Genomic DNA, 19,919 nt, shown 5'->3' with positions numbered 1-19,919 from the left:
CCTCTCCTTCAATGCTGCAATTTTAATTGAATGGAATGTGGGTTTAATTTTTTATTATTATTTGCCCTCCTATGATGTCCAAATACCAAGCTCTGCTGTCATGCTCCCTTTGGCAGCACTTCACACCCTGGGAAAAGGTGCAGGACCTCTCTCCACAGGCCCGTAAGCGGAGCAGCTCAGCCAAACTCTGGCCGTGCACAAGCCTGTACCTCCCTGCACCTTCCCAACACATTCACAAGGACCCATGTGTATAGCAGGAATATAGCCAGGCAAAGGATGAGTGACACCAGTTCCTCCCTGCTCACACAACCGGGGCCAGTAACAATGAAAAGATAACTCCCATTACTGCCTCTCGGCCATGGACAAAGGATGAACAGGGACAAATCTGCATGCGATGCATCAGGCAAAGAAACATATCCTGTGAGCACTGTGGAGGGGAAAGACAAGAGTTTTCTGGCATCCTATTTAATTTATTCCAACTTTATGTAGCTCAGCTTTTCCAAAAGAAAAAATGGCAAACGCATAAGAAAACTTCCCTATTCCTAAACGAAACAAATTACAAACCAAATGAGAGCCAGCATGTGCAAGTTTTATATGAAAAAGCAGAACACCCTCAGATGTTAACAGAAAACAGGTAGCATCATTTTTACAGTTACTTGGTTTTGCATGGAGGCGTGTTTTCTTCTTCTTTCATGTGCTCCCATTCATACACATCCACATATACCCATCCCCAACTTTCCAAAGGGGATCCTTCCCCTGTCTCCTCCACTGTCATGTCCAAACCCCTGCAAAGTCATGAGGGCCTTAATTTACAGAGCCCACCTGTGCCCTTCACACTTGGGATCTGAAATGTGGGTCCAAGAAGGGGGACAAGAAACAACAAACCATTTAAGGAAAGCCCAAGACTTTTACTCTAAGGAGAAAGCTTTTGCAATTGCTCCAAAAAGGACATCTTCCTTATTTAAAAAAAAAATAAGGAAGAAAATAATAAAACCTCCTTGCTTAGGCAATGGGGAAGTTATTTATTCTCAGCATCATTGTTTTCTGTACAGAAAGAAATCAACAGGTGAATTAACAGCAGAGACACATCTCTTGTCAGCATGTCCAGCACAAAACTGCTCAGAGCACCTGGAATCATTTGGATTTCATCTATACAAATGTGTATGTGGGCAGAGGAGTGTGTGTGTCTGTGTGTGTGTGTGCGTGTCCGTGTAAAGGGCCTTTACAAAGCAAGATATATACTGTAATTTACTTACAAAAAGAAAAAGTTAGGTGCTGAATAACAGATGCTCACTTCAGTCCCAAGCAAAAATGGAGGGACAAGGGCAACTGCTTGGGAACGCAGGTTTTAGATGGGTTTTTTTTCCTATCTAGAAATAAAGAAAAAATGAATGAGAGAAAGAGAGACATTCCCTGGCTTGTTACCCTAAATCTACACAGGCATCCTTCCACCCAGCCTCAGCAAGTTCATTTTAGCTCCCTCGGAATAAGTTGATCCTAAGAAATACTGTGCAAAAGCCCTTCAAATCCCCTGGAAAAGCAAGCATTTAGCTTTGCTGTCACCCAAAGGCCCCATGCTCCTGGACCAGAGGCTGAAGCTGGGTCCCTGTGGAGTTGGCTGTGCCCCAGCATGAGGAAAGGAAGCACCCAGGAGTGTTGTTAGGGGGCAGGGTGGCAGCTGTCTCATCTTTAGCCCTTTCCCTCAGCATATCACTGCTGCCTCCTTGGGGAACACATCCCAGCAGCGGTGGTATGTTCCAGCTGGGAATCCAGGGTCTTTCTTCCTTCCCTCCATCCCATGCCAGGACTGACAGCTGGGCTGGGGCGCAGGGGACTGACTCGCAGGACACAAGAAGCAGGTGACAGTATTTACAGTCTTTGGTCTTGGGGAAGAGAGAAAAAGAAGGGAAAAGGCTGGGCTCTTTCAGTTTTTTTATCCTCTCCCACCCATAGCAAGGGGCTTTGTCCCCTGGGAGGGGCCAGGGAGCACACGGCACTCTGTGCTGGAGGGTGCAGAAAGATGCCGCAGAACAGCAGGGAGGGCAGGGCTGCAGGGCGAGGAGCAAAAAAGACCAGTTCTCTGGTTTACGTTGGGTGAAAGACTAAGAAAGCAGTCCCTTCTCCTTGCAAACCCCCCACCACCTTTCCCCTCCCATTATCCCTCCCCTCCCCAGGAACCAGGCAGCTGAGGAAGGAGGGCAGCACACAGGACCCAACCCCAGTCTCTTCTAGAGCCTAAAGAGACACGCTGAAACCCATGTAAAATCCAGCACTGGGGCCACAGTGAGCCACCTCCAGCCAGCAGGATCACATCTGTCTACTGGCTCCGCAGGGCGTGTGCTCCCCGGTCCTCTTGCTCATGGGCTGTGTAGAAGAGGTGGCACTCGGGGTCCCCGCGGATGGTGGGTGCACCCTGGATCACCTTCCCATGGATGGGGTCCACGCACCAGCACTCACCACGCTGCCCGTTCACCGACATCTTGCACTGTGTGGAGAGGAACAGGACAGGTGTCAGAGTGAAAAGAGGGACAAAACAAACCACTTCCCAGGTCAACCAGCCCAAAGCCACAACACTGACAGAGCTGGGGTTTCTCTGGCACTAGTTTGGATTTAGGCAAGATCCATGGCACGCCATACTCAAACCCCCGCAGGGCCTATGCCGCACCAGCACTGTTACTGCAGCAGTCCAGCATGAAGGCTGAACCTCTTTCCCCAGGGGTTGTGCCAGGGACCAAGAAGCCAATTTTAATGAACTAGAAGGACAACTGTCCCTGAAATGCATCACCCTTTGCCAGCTGCGGATGAAAGTATCCAAAGAGACAAAGATCCCTCAGGAAAGAGGGATGAGACACCCTGACAGAGGAGCTGTATGAGATTCTTATCACCTGCAGATTAGGCTAAACAAACATCTGATCAAGGCCCCCACAGACAGACCAAACAGAGATTCACTAATCTCAGAACAGAGGTAGGGACCATGGTGCATCTGGACCTGGACTTTTGTCCTCCCAGTCTTGTTAGAGAGAAGTTCCTTGGCCTAATGGTTATTGTCCTCCTCCTGCCCTGCAGTGCTGCAGGCACTTTGAACCTGATGTTCATCCCTCTATCCCCAGCAGATACATTTCTGAACAGGGTGTAGTAGATGCAGAGGTTATTCCAGGCAGGCCAGTGCAGGCTGACCTGTTCCCCAGACACAAGGAGCAGCACACAAAGCATCACTGCAGTGTCCAGGCTCATTCCCCAGACACAGCTCATCTTACAGGCAATTTGCCAGCTCTGCTCCATCCAGCCCTTCCAACTGTGCTCATGCTGCGGGATCCAGCCAGCCATGGGGCTTTTCACAGGGAGACAGAGGGTGAGGATCCAAGTGGGACAGAGACAGGAGAAGGAAGAGAGGGAGATTATCTCAGAACATCCCATTTTTGTTATTTAATGTTTCTGATCAAGGGGTAGAAGCAGCCCTGAGTAAAAGGCCTAGCCATGAAAACAGCAGGAGTCCCCTCCAAAGGCTCATCTATAAGGGATCCTCATATCCAGATACTATTCACAGGTGACTCCAGTCAACCCTGCACCAGCTGGTGGTTTTGCTGTTTTTCCTGGCAGTTTTTTCCCCATTCCTCAGCCACTGATACCTGATGGTTTTGCACAGATGAAGCCAAGAAGTCAGAATTCAGACACATGAGTTGTCTGAGTCTTTCTGGGTCCCATAAATACCTTCAGAAGCATGCTGCACCCTGACCCCCACCTTGCCTGAAAGGAATCCCTCCTGGAGCTGTGGGACCAGCCTTGACTTGTGGAGGAAAACCAGTAAAGTGCAGTAGAAACCTTCGTGACTCCCAGAAGTGCTTTTTGCTTTCTCTGCAAGACTGGCCATCATTCAGTCCTTCTCTGCTTTTTTCCTGCAGCAGGGCCCAGATTGGACAAGACCTGGCTCAAAGTTCATGAAAATAGATAAGCAGCTCTTGTGGGAAAGAAGAACTACACTGATTCTCCATCTCTGGACTGCCCACAGCCATATGTAGATGTGGATTTCATCTCCACTTGCAAACTTGCAGATGGGTTTAACTAAACCTGTCCATGCCACATGCAGCATCAGCTGTTTACCCCACACCTCACATCATGTGCAGGGTATCAGCCCAGCCCTGAACTGTGCATGTTCTGTGTCTGCACATGGTGGGGACAGACAGTGAGCCAAGGGCTGCTGCTGGAAGCATAGTCAGCCCCAGAGCTCCCACTCCCCCCACTTACCTGTTTGAGATTGTACAAGCCATGCTTGTCACAGTTGGGGATGTGAAGGGAGTAGAGGTGCTCCAGGGGCCCTCGCTCATCTGGCAGTCGCATGGTGGATATGCGTTCTAGGACCTGATCCAGCTCCTGCTGACAAGGGGTCTGAAAACAGCCCAGAAAGCAGAAAAAAAAATATATCAGGATATATATATATCAGGATATATCAGGATATATCATTCAGCCTCAACAGTGCGGACAATGGGAACATCAGTAGGGATGTGTGCATCCCTAAAGACATAGGTTTGCCACTGGGTCCTGCTGCAGACTTCACCTCCAGGCACCCAGAATCAAAGTCATGCATAGACATGCACATCTCTCCAATGTACCTGACATGGCCAGGAGCCAACATAATACCAGATCCCAACTCCTAGATACAGAGAGAAGGAGAAACCTCAGAGAGGCTACCATGGCTCCCACTGGTGGTGTCAAGTGACATGAAGCAGGGCTAGTCCAGAGAGACCAGGAGGGTTTCCATAAGCATAGCCCAGAGTGCACACCTGTGATGCAGTTTTGGCCCAGAATTGCAACTCAAAAGCATGTGAGACTCCATGGGAGTAGAGGGGAAGACCTGGGAATGAGAGTACCCAAAGCCAGCCTCTGGAGGCATCCTTCTTGCTCCACAGCAGCTCTGGGACAGGGCTTCCAGCCAAGGCAGTGTGGTTGAAATATGCCTGATGTGAGCCAAACTGAGTCCACACCTCTCTGCTTTTGCAGTGGGTGATGGGTTTTTTTTGCAAAGGAGCAGCAGCAGCGTGTGAGCTCTCAAAGTTGACGGTGCCTGCATTTTATTTTGAACCTCTGTTTTGCCTAGTCCTTGGAAGGCATGAGGACTCTTTTAAAGCTCCTTTCTGTCTCTGTGCTCCCCAGATATTATTACTCTGTATGTTTACAGGGATGTATATTGTGGACCCTTTGGAGTGGGTTTCCATCTCCATCCCCATTCCCATTCCATCTAGTTGCCTTGATCAAGCTTCCCACTAGAGGGAAACCACGGCCAAGAACTGGATAACAGAGCGATAGGGACAGGCAAGAAGGAGACAGGGAGGACTTAGAGCACTCTCCCTGCTACAGGACAGTCACACAGCTTATCCTCGGGGCTTGTGGCCTCCCTTCAGTGGACTGGGGCTGCCCTGCAGCAGGAAGACAGCCCCGCTTCTGCTCCCTCAAATCCCCTTGGGCCATGCCTGCTTAGGGACAAAGGGTGTGAGAAAGCCAGTCCATGGGCAAAGGGCATGCCTGCACCCCTGCAGAGGTCGGTGTTGAGCCAGCAGAAGCCCCCCTTCCAGAGGTGAAGCTGCATTGAAAATAATGCCTCCTGACCAGCACATCAAAGTTCATCAGATGTTTGGCCCCAGCATCAGGCCAAAAATGTTTTCTTTTCCTCTTTTGCTCTCCCCACTTTTTTCTTTCAATTTATTTTTTCTGTTTTTAAGACAGTTTATTGCAGATGCCATTAAGGCTTTGTATTCAGCATTTCCCAGTGAGCTCACAGCTGCCCCCCTAAGCTCCCCACAGCTCTGCCCTCTCACCCTGCCCGTCGACAGCCGTGACTTTTTGGAGTCCTCGTGGTTGTGATGGGCCTTGCTGACTTTGCCCAGCTGCCGCTGCTGCTCGTTCACCTTCTCCCTCATCACCGCCAGCTCCTTCATGCCTGTCTTCATGGGCTTCCTCCCTCCAGCTCCACTCAAGATCCCCACAGTGCCATCCACGTGGTTCTCAGCAAGAATGCTCTCGGACCGGTCATCACCATTATCTGCAGTAGACAGGGCAGACAAGGAAAGCGTCCAGCTCAGTCAGGCGCTGCCTCACGTGTTCATCCTGCCCTGGATCATTTTCAGATGTGGCTGGTTACCAAGCCATAAAATCTTTGCATGCAAAAATTTTAAATTGCATTAGCCCTTTCATCTGGAAGGTGAGAACAGATCCTTTCATTCTGGAGTTACTGCCACTCTAAAAGACGGTTTAAAGAGCAATTGCTGCTGGAGAAGTTCTTTCTGGCTTTTCTGTGACCTTCTAAATTACTCCCCAAGAATGCAATTTTCCCATCAGAAGTCCAGTTGGGTTACAGATGCCAAGTGTACTTCAGCTCCAACACTTAAGACCACAGTGATTAGCAACAATACCTTGAGTCCATCTATCATCCCCCAGAGCATCTCCAGGAATACTTACTCAATATTCATGTGCTAAAACAAATTCTCAGGCCTGCTTTCAAAAGCCTCCCTAACATCATTTGGAGATCCTGCCATTTCAGTGATCATCATCCTTGCCATACCATCTTTCCCATTGTTTGTCATACACTGTGTTACTCATTTAGCTTCTACCTACTTCTGCATTTGGCCACTTCTGCTGACAGTGGAACAGTCACAACTCTGCCACTGCTGAAAGCCACGAGATCCCAGCTAGTTCAGCCATTTCAAAAATCAGTTAGCAGAAATCTGGGGATTTCTGGACTTGTTCCATCTCCTCTACTCTGTGCTTTATGCATTTTCCCAATTCACCAGGAATTTGTGAGAGCAAACCTTCCCACAGCAGGACACAATGGTCACAATGCTGCAGACACAGGTCTCTTTGAACTTTGCAGTGGCAATGAGGACAGATTTCAATTCATCCTGTTTGCTCCAAATGCCCAGAAGGTGACAGCTGATCCCTCTGATCTGGCTGAGCAAGCACATCTAATACTATAGCTGAATATAATATTGAAGCTGACCCTGCATTAAGCTGGGACTTGAAGCAAGACCTCCAGAGGTCCCTTCCAGCCCAAATTAGGATTGAACCCACATATGCACATCACCTCTCAGTGCAATAACCCAGGCCAGGTTTTGTACATCTCTGTATGTATCTCTCCATATAAGACCTCTTCAGCAGTTCCATAGGTACCACACCAGGAGACAGGACCAGGCTGTTCTGGTTGTGGTGACAAACAGGAAGTGTCTTTCAGTATTGCCAAAGTAGAACTGTAGCACCCAACCTCCCAGCGTCAGAATTCTCTCGGGCATCTCCAATTTCAGCTTCCCAGCATTATGGAACTCGGGCACTTTATCTAGAGGTAAAGAAATCATATCAAACTGTGTATGATGCAGTGCAAGCAGTGCTTTAGCTCATGTAACAGTAGTTAATTTATGGATCTCTCCTGCTTCTCAGAGGACCAAGCATACAGAGCATTTACAGATGTTAACAGTTCCTTTTTTCAGAATCTGCATCACAACATTTTGTTAGCCCTACTGTCATGACAGAGTGAAAAATCATAATAGAAAGTGTTTTATTTCTGCCACAGCTTTCTAAGCTCTTTTCAGGTACTACAACCCCAAACTCACAAAGGAGAAACTGCGAGAAGAGTTTTGTCTGAACTTACTCAGCAAACATGCAGCTGACCTGCCTGATGCCAAGATGGCCCAGGTGGGCTGGATGAAAGAGCCATCCAGCCCAGCCTGCCATTCATGAGAGACTACCAGCAGCTACTTGGAAGCAGAAGGACCATTCCCAGTCTGTGCTGCAGACCAGCAGTAAAAGCACTTTCATGGCTGAAGACTGCATCTGACCCACAGGATTTAAAAGCTACCAAAAGACCCATCCCTCAGTGGATTTGTCCAGTATCTTTTTGAACTTCTTCACAATTTCCAGAAATACTAAATGCATTTGGTCTGCAGGTTTTTAGCTGCTTAGGTAGCAACTGAACAGCAAACATGGGGCAAAACCAATCTGGCAAAGTCCATTACTTTCCTCAAGTCTGGTTCCAGATGAGAACTGAGACCAGGTTTGATAGCCAGATGGGAGAGCTCAAAGTCTAGGCTGCTATCTGGTGATTGCCATCTGGCCATCATCCTAGGAGTCAGGCAAGCAATATTTTGACCAGGAATATTCTGTTTATATGCCAGTCTCCCCGTTAATTAGAAACACATAGAGAGAAGAGAGAAGGTCATGAGGCTGCCTTTAGAGGGGATCAAATAAAAAAGCACCATGAAGAGATGGGCAAGGCTGGCCAGGCCCTGATCCTCAACAAACTGCTTAGGAGAGTTTTAGCCTTCTGACCTCTTTTGTGCTCCTCTCCTTGGTCTCCCCCAAGTTGTCAACAACAGCAGAACAAGGGCAGCAGCAGGGCAGCTTCTCAGACACACTGCAGTCCTCTGCTTCATTCAGAAAAAGATGGTACAAACTGACAGAAAAGCAGCAAACTGGAAGTGATGTCTTCCCCCATCCATTCTCACTCCTTCCTGCCTCCAACTAAAATATATAGACATCTGCCCAAATAAGCACTGTGCTAGTAAATGCAGGCAAGCTGGTAAGCCTCTTGTCGGCTGATTCATTCACAAAACCTGCTTCTGATAATATTTTTGTTCATTTTTCTCACTTTCCAATGCTAACAAATATCAGCCCAAAGAAAACCACCGATGGGAGTGGAGTGTGCAAGCCAATGTGCATGAACACACCCAAGAACAGGAGAGATTGGTCTTGGCTCCCCAGGCACCATCACAGGAGCAAGACTGGATCAGAGGCCAGGAAGGTCTAGCTGCTATTGACTGTAAGCACTCCTCTCCAAGGCCAAGTCGGCCATGGTGAGCCATGCCTTTGACCCTGCTGCCAAGCTGGACTGGTTCACCTGGGGCTGATGCCAGAGCCCCATCACAGCCTTTCCCTCTCCCAAATCTGGTGCTGCTCTTAGGAGAAGCTATCCTGACTTGGAGCTTCCAGGGATGGATTCATCACAGGGGAAGGGAGATGAGACAGAAGAGGTTGGCCCTATGTGCAAAGCACCAGTGTTTCTTTCAGGACAAGCTGCATGCACAGGAGGAGGCTGAGCACCAGGTGTGATGGACCACATTTGAAAGAGCAAAAGGGCCAGGGAGCAACAAGAAGAGTGGAGAGATAAAAGACTCAAGGTAAGGAGAGCACAGAGCATGCCACAAGCCAAACAACCCCTCTTACAGCCAGAAAATGCTTTTTAATGCTGCCCAAAAGCTGCAAGTCATGCTTGTTTATGACTATCCATGAACTAATGAAGCCACCTACCACCCCTACCAGCATGGGATGGGCAGGTATGCAATAGCCTCAAGATACACAGCCCTAATCTGTCTGTCATCCTGGCCAACACCTTTTAGCTGACCAATTTCAATTCACACTAAATGTATCTGTAAGGGAGTGGTGCCAAACTCCAAAACAATTGTTTTATAGTTCTCTCATATGGCATGTGGAAAACATCTCCTGTGTTGTTCTGGATCAAAAGGTAGAGAGCTTTGCACAGGGTGGGACAAATGTGGCAGGAATCTAAGCAGGTAGCTGAAGTTCTCCTGAACACTGATGTAGAGTCCATGAAACACCTCTCTCCTTGCCAAGAAAACCATTTCTTTATGGCCTTTTTTAAGGAAAATTCCCATTGGCTTCAATGGGGTGAGGACTTGGCTGAGGAAAAAGCCTGTTCCAATGGCCATCAGTTAATGTCTGTAGGGAGCTGCACCGTCTCGCCAACATTTTCAAAAGTGACTACCAATTTCCAGTACTAAAATTTTCGGGAATCTGGTTTGAGACCTCTAGGCACCTCTGCCAAGACAGCTGAGAAACAGAGGGGCTGAAAAACAACCTGTCACTTCCAGAGCTATGAGAAAAAATGTACCACACAAAAAAAGGCGGCTGCCTCAGGTTAAAAATATATTTTTATCCCTTTGAAGAGCCCTGAAGCGTATCTGGGCTGCAGGACGGGATGGAGCCAGTAGCACTCACTTAGCACAGGAGGGCCAGGCTGTATCACGGGAGCACACACCATGCCAAGGACTGCAGCCGCCCTCCCCAGTGCTGCTCCTGCTCTCTCTGCACTTGCTTTCCTTCATCAACAGCTTGCCCAGAGGGTTTCACGTGCATTTGCTTATCTGCCCAGGGTGTTTGTACAGTGTTTAAATGCTGATTAAGGCCCCAGACCCACAGAAAGTTTCACCCAAGTGGCCTTCAACACCCTGCCTGAAACCCCACTAACTGGGGGTCCCGGCTGTGTCCTGGGCTGGATGGGGCTGACATCTCCCTCCCACAGCAATCACAGCCTCCTTTGGCCAGCACTTCCCTTCTGAAGACATCTAAGGGCTTTGCAGTTCATTAATTACCCTGAAGACAGAAAGGTGTTCATCCTGAATTGCACATGGTTAAAGAAAAAAAAAAAAAAAAAAGCCCAGAAATATTTGAGAGTGCTGCCCAAAGCCATGCAAGGAATATATGGACAAATCTAGAAGCCCAAGTCCTGGCCTGGCACTGTACCATGCACAGGAGTGAGCACACTTGGGGTTGCAGGAATGCAGCATCCATGGAGAGATTTTTCACCCTAAGCAGTGTCATCCGTCTTATCTAGGTTTGGGAGGGGGGGTTACCTCCAACTCTTTTAGTTTTTTGTGTCTTCAAGTATTACCATTTCAGGATAATTTAAATTACTTATTGCTTGCCACTTTTTATTTTAAGGAGCAGAGATGCCTGTCCCAGGCTGCCAGGAAGCCAGTGCTTGTCCTGTGCAGCCTGAGAGCAGACAGAGCCTTTAAGCCTAACCTTTCATATGCACAACAGCCCCAGTGGAAGAATTACTCGTAGGAATGTAGGGAAGGAGCAGACAAACCCCAACCCCAGCACCGGTGACCTCTGCCTCATCAGTCTGCAAAGTACTTTTAGAAGAGCCCTGGGCAAAGGTGCAACAGCTCCAGGGTGTGTGTTATGACCTGGAGCTCAGAAACCTCAGAAACTTTGCCAACAAGGATTATACTGGCATTGCAATTTCCTCACAGCAGGAGCTGCCAAGAACAAAACCCACCCCCCTCCACCCAGGACCTCTGGCCCATACCTTACCCCAAAAAGGATCCAGGGTTCACTGATTAGCTGTGCCAACCTGTAAAGCACAGAGCCATGGCACAGCATCCGTCCACACGCAGCTGGCAGCAGAGGGAAAATGTGGGAGCACTGGTACGTGATGTGGCCCCAAACATCATCAAGCCAGTCTGGATGCAGCTGTCCAGAGGCAGATGAAACCAAAGCACGCACACAAGTTTCACTCTTCACTTTGCACAAAAGTGCAACTGGAAATGCCACAGAGAGAGCATGAGCAATGGGCTGTGTAGGAGAGGGGGCAATGGGAGAAGGGCACACATCAGAGAAGGAGCATCACCTGCCCTGGAACATCTCTCACAGAGGGCAACCATGGATGCTCAGGGGAGGGGCAGAAGAAAAGACAATTACAGAGCAATTCCTTCCCAGCTCTCCTCCTGGCCATCAGCAGTTCAGAAACCAAAGGTATTTCATCTAGACTGGGTTTAACAGCCAATGACAGACCTAAAGAGGGGAAAAAGCTGTGCATGACCCCTTCTGGATTCAAGTACAGGGACACCCCCATATTGCTTCCTGTCCCCTCTCCTTAGCCAGCAGCCTGTTCTGCTTAGCCTTATCCAGTCCTGCACAGGGAACATGTCATGTTTAAGCTGTCAATTTGATTGCAAAGGCCTTACAAGCCCAGAGATGTCTGTGCCACCCAGCTTTTGGGAGGACTGGCCTGAAGACCAGTCATCCCAATCTCCTGGAAACACAGGCCACCGTGAGACACCAATCACTTCAGAGGATCTCTCCATCTGCAGAAGAGCTCCCTGGGACCCGCTCTGCCTGCCTGCACTCCCAGGGTTATTTCACCACACCAACTCGCTCAGTATCAGTGAGGAATTGCACACCACAGCCAGGAAACTCCTGCACTGGTCTCCAAGAGCTTGTTTTACCTCTGTGATAAGCTATCCACAAAGCACTCTGAGATCCCCTGGGGCCAAAAGCCCTAGGACTCTGCAAACACCCTTTTTTTTTATGCCATGAGATCTTTTCAGCCCATCTCTACCAGCAGGGAAGGCAGGACTGGGGAGGGAACAGCATGTTCTGGCCAGGGGTTGCTTAGCAAGCTCCTCTCCCTGCCCTGAGCAGCTGGCACTGAGGGGTGATCCAAGGGGCACCCAGTGCTTTCCTTTGACTCAGGCATCCTACAGGAAATGCTTTATGCTCCTCCAAAGTGCCAGGGATGCTGACTCGGGGCAGCACAGCTTCCAGCAGCCTGCTTTGCTCTCTTTTTCCTGCCTCTTCCTGGTGGCTGGAGAGCTCAACTTTCCCTTCTCCATCCACCTAGGTCCAGAGCCAGAGGAAAACCTCTTACCACTGCACAGGGCCCTGTAGCTCACCTGTGTACCGCTGCACGCAAAGCCATCTAGCACCGAGGGAGAAGCAATACTGACATGGAGCTGATGTCAAATGAAGAAAGGAGAGGGACCGAGATGTCCATTCCCCCGGGTTTTACTTTGGTCTTATTTTCTTTTTTTTTTTAACCACATTTGTAGACTGGTTTCCCAAGGATACAGGACTTGTGCAATTACACAGCCTGCCTCTATGTGTTTCTGCATGTGCGTATGTTTGTATGACTGCCTGTCTCCCTATTAGTTCTCCTCCCCCTCCACCTCCCAATATATCTACAAACACGTCAGCAAATGCCAACTGCATCTCAAACAGGAACACAATTCGCAAAAATAGTAAGTTTCCACCATTTCATGAATATGTGCAACCAGGCTGAAGAGAGACAAAACAGCAGGGTTTGTTTTGTTAGCTTTCTTTCCAAATGATTTGACTGAAGGGCCATGTAGCACATTACCAGTTCACTCTGTGCAGACCCAGCAGAGCACAAACCACTGCAGGGGAAGGTCTGCTCCAGCCCTCCTCCTGCCAGCAGTGAGCCTGCACGTATTGTTTGCAACATCCTGCTCCCTCCTGCACAGCTGTTCACTTTGTGCCAACAGTGGTAAGTGAGGATGCTGTTCAGGACCCTCAAAAATTCAGGGGATTGCTTCAAGTCCCTTCATTTACCAAGCTTCCACTTACAATCCTGCTTTTCTCTCACCACTCCTTCCGAGCACGGAGCTGCTGTGCATCCCCAGTGCGTACCTACAGCAGAGACACTCTGGACTTACCTAAAGGCCGAGGCTGAGGAGCCACAGCGTCTCATCTCATGGCTGATGACAGTGTTTTTGTGCATGTGTGCATGCCCTCAACATGTGTGAAGGCAGCATGCTCCAGGGAAAGACCTTAATGCGTTTGGAAGGTTTTGCAGAATGAGGCTCGCTGAGCTCCCTGCCACCATAAAAGCATTTCCCCTTGTTAGTGAACCGTATCTCAGCCTTTTCAACACAGTTCTACAATTAGCCCTCTGCAAAGCTCCAACCTTCCCAGCAGAACCAAATGAATTAACTTGAAAACACTTCCAAGCTTAAATTAATTGCACTACAGCTTCCCGATTTGACATTGACCTTGTCTGGAAAATCCCCAGAGTAGCTACTACTGAGTCATTAGGGGCTTCTGCCTGAATGAAACAAGCCATTAATCTTATCAGGCCAAGTCTCTGCTCTCCTTCCCCAGTCACTCACATGTATCCGTGTGGTCTTCAGGCACCCCAAAAAGCCTGAACCAACTTCTAGTATAAGATCAGGACCTAAATCTTTGGTTCCTATCAATTTCCAGAATAAAATCAAACCACAAAACCACCTTCTTCATTTCCTATAGGTTTACCTGCCACATTGGAATTACCTGTATTTCCCCAATGCAAACATGGGCTCATCTCTAACCTAGAGTCCAAATCTGTTGGGGCTTTTGCATCCCACAGTCCAGAGAATGCAAGCACAGAAGAGTTTCCTTACCACAGCCTCCAGGAGGGTGCCTGCATGTTCATTACTATCTAGATGATCTCTGTTTGGCATTGGGCTGCTGCACCTCTCTTTCCTGCAGGAGAGCCAGAGGCTGCCAGAATTACAGGAGCTATGATTCTCGACAAGGCTGATTCCCAGGTATGACACTCTGCAGCCTGCCAGGAAGGGCTGATGAAGGACTTATGATCTAATGGACACACAATCACAAACAAGAAACTCTTCATCATCACACTAAACATTTCTGCCTCCTTCACTAATTTTGGGGAAAATTACAGTATACAGGATCTTTTCAGACTATTCTCCTATTTTTAAATTGTTACCTTTTTTATCTAATAACTTTTAAATTATTAGCAACAAGCAAACACCACATTAGCTGGAGATAGACTGCCAAACATCAGTTTGAACCTGCACAAATGAAAGATGGACTACTAGAGGAAGTGCTCACATCTGTCCATGTCTCTTGGATGGGGTGCTTTAGCCAAATACAAGACATCTTGCTTCAAGGAGAGGTGGTTGAGGGAAATTTTGTGGGTTCTATCATATAAGAAGCTAAGGGAGATAGTCTCTGACAATGCCCTCTGCCTGTTCTGGCTCCTCAAGGAGGGACAAAGGCTCACCAAAAAGATGTCCTCTGGCTCTGGAAGCCCAACTGCAATTCACTGATTTGTGAGTAACCATTTGGTGCCTGTTCACAACCCCCAGGATCAATGGCTGGTGGGGAAGTGGCTCTGGACACAGCATGGCCAAAGGAGCCTGCGACAGAGTACTGCACCATCTGGGAAGGCTGTGTGCAGCACAGCCAGAAGTCTGACCTTCCACCCTCAAGAAAAGTGGAAAAGCCTCAAAACCAGGAATAAAAAAACCCCAACCAAACAAAAAACAACTCACAAAGCAAAAAACACTTAAAACCCAGAAAGGTCCTTCACCCTGCCTCTGAGAGCCATCTCTCACCTATCTCTGGTATTGCTCTGCTCCCTTCTCAGCCACATTGGCTTCTCCAGTTATGTATACAAATGGAATGAACTTCAGTCATTTGTATTACTAGTTTTTAAATAACATCTCACTTTTCCAAAGTCAATTTTTCCAGACGGCAGCTCAGGCCAGGGCTCCCCTCACCACCCACCCAAATCTCATTGCACATTTCCTCAAAGTCTGCCTTTTTCAAAACACACTATTATTACAGTAATTCCTTCCTACCTTCTCAGAAACTCTGCCAGAGCCCAACAGCCACTACCACCGGTGTCACCTTAAGGTCTGCTGGACCCACTGTCCTCATGCAGCCCCTGAGCCACGCACCAGCCCTCAAAGCCAACCCTGTTTGCTTTTCCCCCAGAAACCTGCGTTCCCCAGGGACAAAGCACAGGTGCCTCCAAATAAAACCAGAGCACTGAGCCATAAGTAGAAAGAGGGAGTATCTGCTGCAATTTAGTTGAGTCTTTTTTGCCCACCAGCATCTCCCAGCTGCCTCCAGCACTCACAGTCATTATCCTGCCCTCCTCATGAGGGCTATTACTTAGTTGCTACATCCCACATTTAAACCACAAGTTGAGCTATTCCCAGATAGTGTTTTTTTCTCATTTGACATCCAAGCTAAGCAACATTGCAGTTGTTTCAGGTTATGTCAAAACCCTTTGTTCATCTGTTCTTGGGGCAATATTTCACTTAGTTTTGCAGTCACTTTGCTCAATTTCTTTAACACTTGTTTTACCCTTCTCCCAGCTAGAGGCAGAGCTAAATTTGAACCCTTGTGTTCAAGTACTCCATGAGGGGGGACGGAACCAGGTCTTGCATGTGTATTTGTTATGCACATTTACTATCTATCTTAGTATGTGCATTTACTGAAACAAGGCAACTTCCACTCTCTAAGCATAAAGTCTTCACTGATACAACACTGCTACTGAAATAACCAGGAGCTTTGACAAAACCAAGACTTTGCAGATTCATCCCACTGCTGACTGGCACATGCACGCATGCAAGAACACAATGAAAGGTTCAAACTCATGGACACTCTACCAGAAGGCAGCAATTTGATCTGTAGTAACAGTTTGTGGCATACAAGGGCCATGCACATGCAAGTAATGCAAGTTACATTTACGGTCCCTCAGTGACTTCCAACCTCCAGAGCCTACAGCATGGCCACATCCATGCCACTTGGCCTTCAGAAGGGGAAGTTTCCTCCCCACAGGTGGGAGGGAAGCAGTGCCAGGCAGCCTGCTGCTTCACTCTGATGTCGTTGCTTTGGTCTCTTGCCTTTATAGAAAAAAGGGCTGGATCTCATTTTGTTTGAAAATTACTCTCTATTTTGGGCCACCCATGAAGTTGCCCAGATTCAAACCTCAGGAGTTTGCAGACTCCTGCTGAGCAAAAGGCAGGAAGAGAAAGCCATAAAACTGTGGTAGAGGAAGGAAGAAAAGACAGGGGAACATCAGTAGCTGCATTCCCAAGGAGAATGAAGGCATTGCAAAACTTAAGAAACAGACCACCACAAAACAGAGTGATGGAGACAAATGTGATAAGCCAGCTTAACCACTGGAAAGGAAGCTGGGATGCACATCAGTCAGCTTTCCACTCAAAGAGCTCCAGAAAGCATTTTGTGTACAGCCAGTCAGCACGCTCACCACCAAGCGCCCTGGTGTGCTTGCTTTACACCTGATCTATACAGCACCCCCTTCTTGGTGGGACAATCTGGATACTACTTAAAGCCTTGGAAGAGATCCAGGCATGTGGCAAAGAGCCCTTGAAAAGTGGGATCTGCTGATACCTCAGGATGGTCCCCAAGTTAGAGAAAACCACCCCTGCCTTTGTAAACAACCCAAAGAGTGAAACACTGAGCTTCTGCAAGGAAATGCAGGGAACCCTCTGGCTTCAAGAAGGACTGGCATTCTCAGAGAGTTCAGCCCAAAATGCCAAACGCCATAAGTTGGCTTGTGGCATATGGGTGCTTATGTCCTTCTCCAAACCAACCCCAACCATGGTGTAAGCCTGGCGTGGGTAAGCCTCCCCAGCCACAGGCCACCCAGCTGCTCTGCAGCAAGTACGGCTCGCACTGTACTCTGCTGGTGTTGCACAGCACGCAACAGGTTTTACCTGGCCTTCATCTATCATATTTTGGAACCCCTAAATTTTCAAAGCAAAATGCAGCATTCATTTAAGGGCATGTAAGTCCCCAAGCATAGGGTCTGGGGAAGGAGCTCACCAAGGGGGGCACTAAACCCTCCCAGGAGCCCTAAGGTGGGAGGCTGTCAGTAGGTGAATTGCCCTGGAGCGCTGTAACTCGCACTGCTCTCATACAGACCACCACAACTGGAAAGCAATGTAACCACAGCCATTCCAGAGGCAAGGGAGCAGGAGCCAAGGAGATGGTGGGGAACAACAGCCCCCAGCAGCTACATACCCCCTTTCATCAGTCCCCAGAACAAAAGCACTGCTGCACTATTCCCCATCGGGAAGCAATGGACACCCACACCCACCTCCACCACACTTGGTCTGTAAAGCTCCACTTCATTAGAGCCACTGTTGCCACATCTGTTAGTGCTTTAAAGCACATACATCTGGCTTAATTAAGCATTTGATTTTATTGCTGCTTTATCTCCATTTTCTAAACAGACCTTGCAGAGAGGGTTTTGTGTGCTTGAAGTTTGCTTCTTTTTTCATTCTTCCTTTTTAATTTTTTTTTCCACTGAAATCCCACCTGAAGCAGGAACAAAAGCCGCTGTGACAGCTGCTCACGATCTCTGGGGCTGCTTTTATGAAAGTCTCCTCTCTAGACAATAAACCTCATCCTAAATATTCTGGTTTGTGTGCTTCAAAGCTGCAGACCTCGACCCCGCCAATCCTCCCTTCCCATTCTTTCCCCAGCAAAAAATCAGAGTTAGTGGCAGAAGGTGGTGTAGTACAAGTCAGGAAGAAAGAAAAGAAAAAGGATCGTGCTGCCCTTCCAGTCTCTGAAACTTTGCCTCTGCCAAGTTACAACAAACAGGAAAAGCAGAATCAAAACACAGCCCCCATGTCCCTCTCCATCCACCCAGTGCAGGCTGTGCTAGTGCCAGCTACTGCTCACAAACAATCATGCTGCGAGACTCCTCCGGCACATCCTTCCAGGTGGCCTGAACAACAGAAAAGCCCAGCTCAGGAAGCCTGTATTCGATGCATGCAGTGCTTGAATCCCTTCCAGAAAGTACAAGGGTCCTTCATGCCCCCAGACTGAGAAGAGGTTACCTGAAATGCCCTTTGCCAGCTCCTATGCTGGAAGATGCCTGTTTCCCTGTGAAACCAGAAGCCAGGCACACAGTAGCTGGGAACATAGAAGAGAGCTGGCTGTGAAGTTGGCTGTTTTCCCACTAAGCCACCCCAAGTACTTCGCAGCCACTGGGAGAACAGGACTGGTGCCTCCTGTGGCAAGGAGTTAGGGCACCTTTGCTGGCCTGTGGCATCCTCACATGCTCATGCCCATCATCCTTCCACAGCTTTCAGGCCATGATATGGGATGGCCACTATCCCAGAGAGTATGTGTCTCACTGCAGACTGAGGCTGAGACAGCTCAGCAGGCCGCCTGACTGTCATGGAGCACCAAATGCACACAAATACATTATGCTTAATACTAACACAGAATGAAACCCACACAAGCAGCCCAGGAGCTCTACACCTGCTAACAGGATGACCTGCTGAAATCAGGACTATTGTAGCTTCAGGGTAAGTGGCTGGATGAAATGATCACACCACCACATGTCATGGCCGTGACGCAGCAATCCCCACAATCTGTTCCAGGCACCCAGGAGGAAGCTCCTCAGTTACACCACCACTTGCTTTTCATGCCCATCAGGTACACTCCCCACCCCCACCAGCCATCTCCTCAAGTGTCCTGCCCTGACCATCAGCTCCTTGTTCTCCTGCCCCTCACGTACAAGAGAATCCTGTTCAGCCACTGTCACATCTTGTGAACTCTGGCTTCCAATTCTTCCAGTGGAAGAGGCATCAATGTCCTGCCTGTCCCCCTCCTACATGAATAAGATATTTGAAGCACTGTCAGCTCTCCCAATGCTGTGTTCCAGTTTGATTTCACGCTGCAGTGCTGAGTCCAACCATCCTTTATCCCTGCTGCCTGGTATCTTTTCTCAGATGTCTAAACACAAAAGCCACCCTCAAAGCGAGCAAAAAGCAAGGCATACTAGCAGCAGCCGAATGAGCTCCCCTGGTCCTTCCTGTCCCAGTCCAACAAGACATCAAGCCCAGGAAAAGAAATATCTGAATAGTGAAATGAAAGAGAGTCAAAATGTAATTAAACTCTGCACTTCCTATCCCAAACTGGTAATGGATGTTCAGGCACTCTTGTTTCACTAGAGAGGAAAACAGACCCGTCTTTAACAAGACAAACTCTTCTGGATTCCTTGGCAGGAGGGCAGTGAGCAAATTACAGTCTCTACACCTCTCCCTGCCCTCCTCTCTTCCTCCAGCACAGCTCGTATGCACAAAGCAAAGACATCTTTCCTACGAAAAAATCCCTCTTTAGGCTTTACAGTTGAACCCAGCTGGACGCTACCTGTGGGAACACCAAGTTATCCTCAAAAGGACACCCCATCTTCCAAAGTCAGGGAAGGCAGAGAATTTAGGTACTGCTGTACAACCCACACTGACCCCCCTTCGACCAAGACAGCGAGAGGGGACAGCAGATGGCTTCTGCAGCACTGCTTCCCAGGGAAACAGGGAGCAGTCAGGGAATGAGCTTCTCCTCTGTGACCAGCAGCTGATGTCAGGAGGACTGTAATGACTGATCATCTCCTCTGCTTCTGGAAACCAATGACACAGGGACTTTCCAAGCCAGAGGCTGCACACGGATCATCACATTTCTTAGCTAGCCGAATTTCTGTGAATTTCTATACTTCCTTTTAGATGCCACTTATATAAAGGCCATTTCCAACTTCTTACAGCAGTGACCTTCATGGTTTA

At 48.5% G+C, this 19,919-nt stretch overlaps 1 protein-coding gene across 2 annotated transcripts in view; it reads right to left on the bottom strand.

Moving 5' to 3' along the window:
* Positions 1 to 568: 568 nt before the first annotated feature.
* The window catches only part of IGFBP2 (insulin like growth factor binding protein 2), a 60,847-nt gene continuing 41,496 nt past the window's right edge, over positions 569 to 19,919 (bottom strand). For both annotated transcript variants that reach the window (XM_042040374.1, XM_042040373.1), the window contains exons 2-4: positions 5,814 to 6,037; positions 4,246 to 4,386; positions 569 to 2,485 (exon numbers count right to left, since the gene is read on the bottom strand). In XM_042040374.1, coding sequence (XP_041896308.1) covers positions 2,318 to 2,485; positions 4,246 to 4,386; positions 5,814 to 5,945 — 441 coding nt within the window. In that variant the 5' untranslated portion in view covers positions 5,946 to 6,037 and the 3' untranslated portion in view covers positions 569 to 2,317. The remainder of the gene's footprint in view (positions 2,486 to 4,245; positions 4,387 to 5,813; positions 6,038 to 19,919) is intronic.

This window comes from Corvus kubaryi, unplaced genomic scaffold, assembly GCF_017639235.1.
Source record: "Corvus kubaryi isolate FWS band 111438036 unplaced genomic scaffold, C.kubaryi_AGA036_p1.0 37396, whole genome shotgun sequence".
Taxonomy (NCBI): domain Eukaryota; kingdom Metazoa; phylum Chordata; class Aves; order Passeriformes; family Corvidae; genus Corvus; species Corvus kubaryi.
The sequence above is the reverse complement of the archived record's forward strand: the minus strand, read 5'-3'. Positions and strand labels throughout refer to the sequence as shown.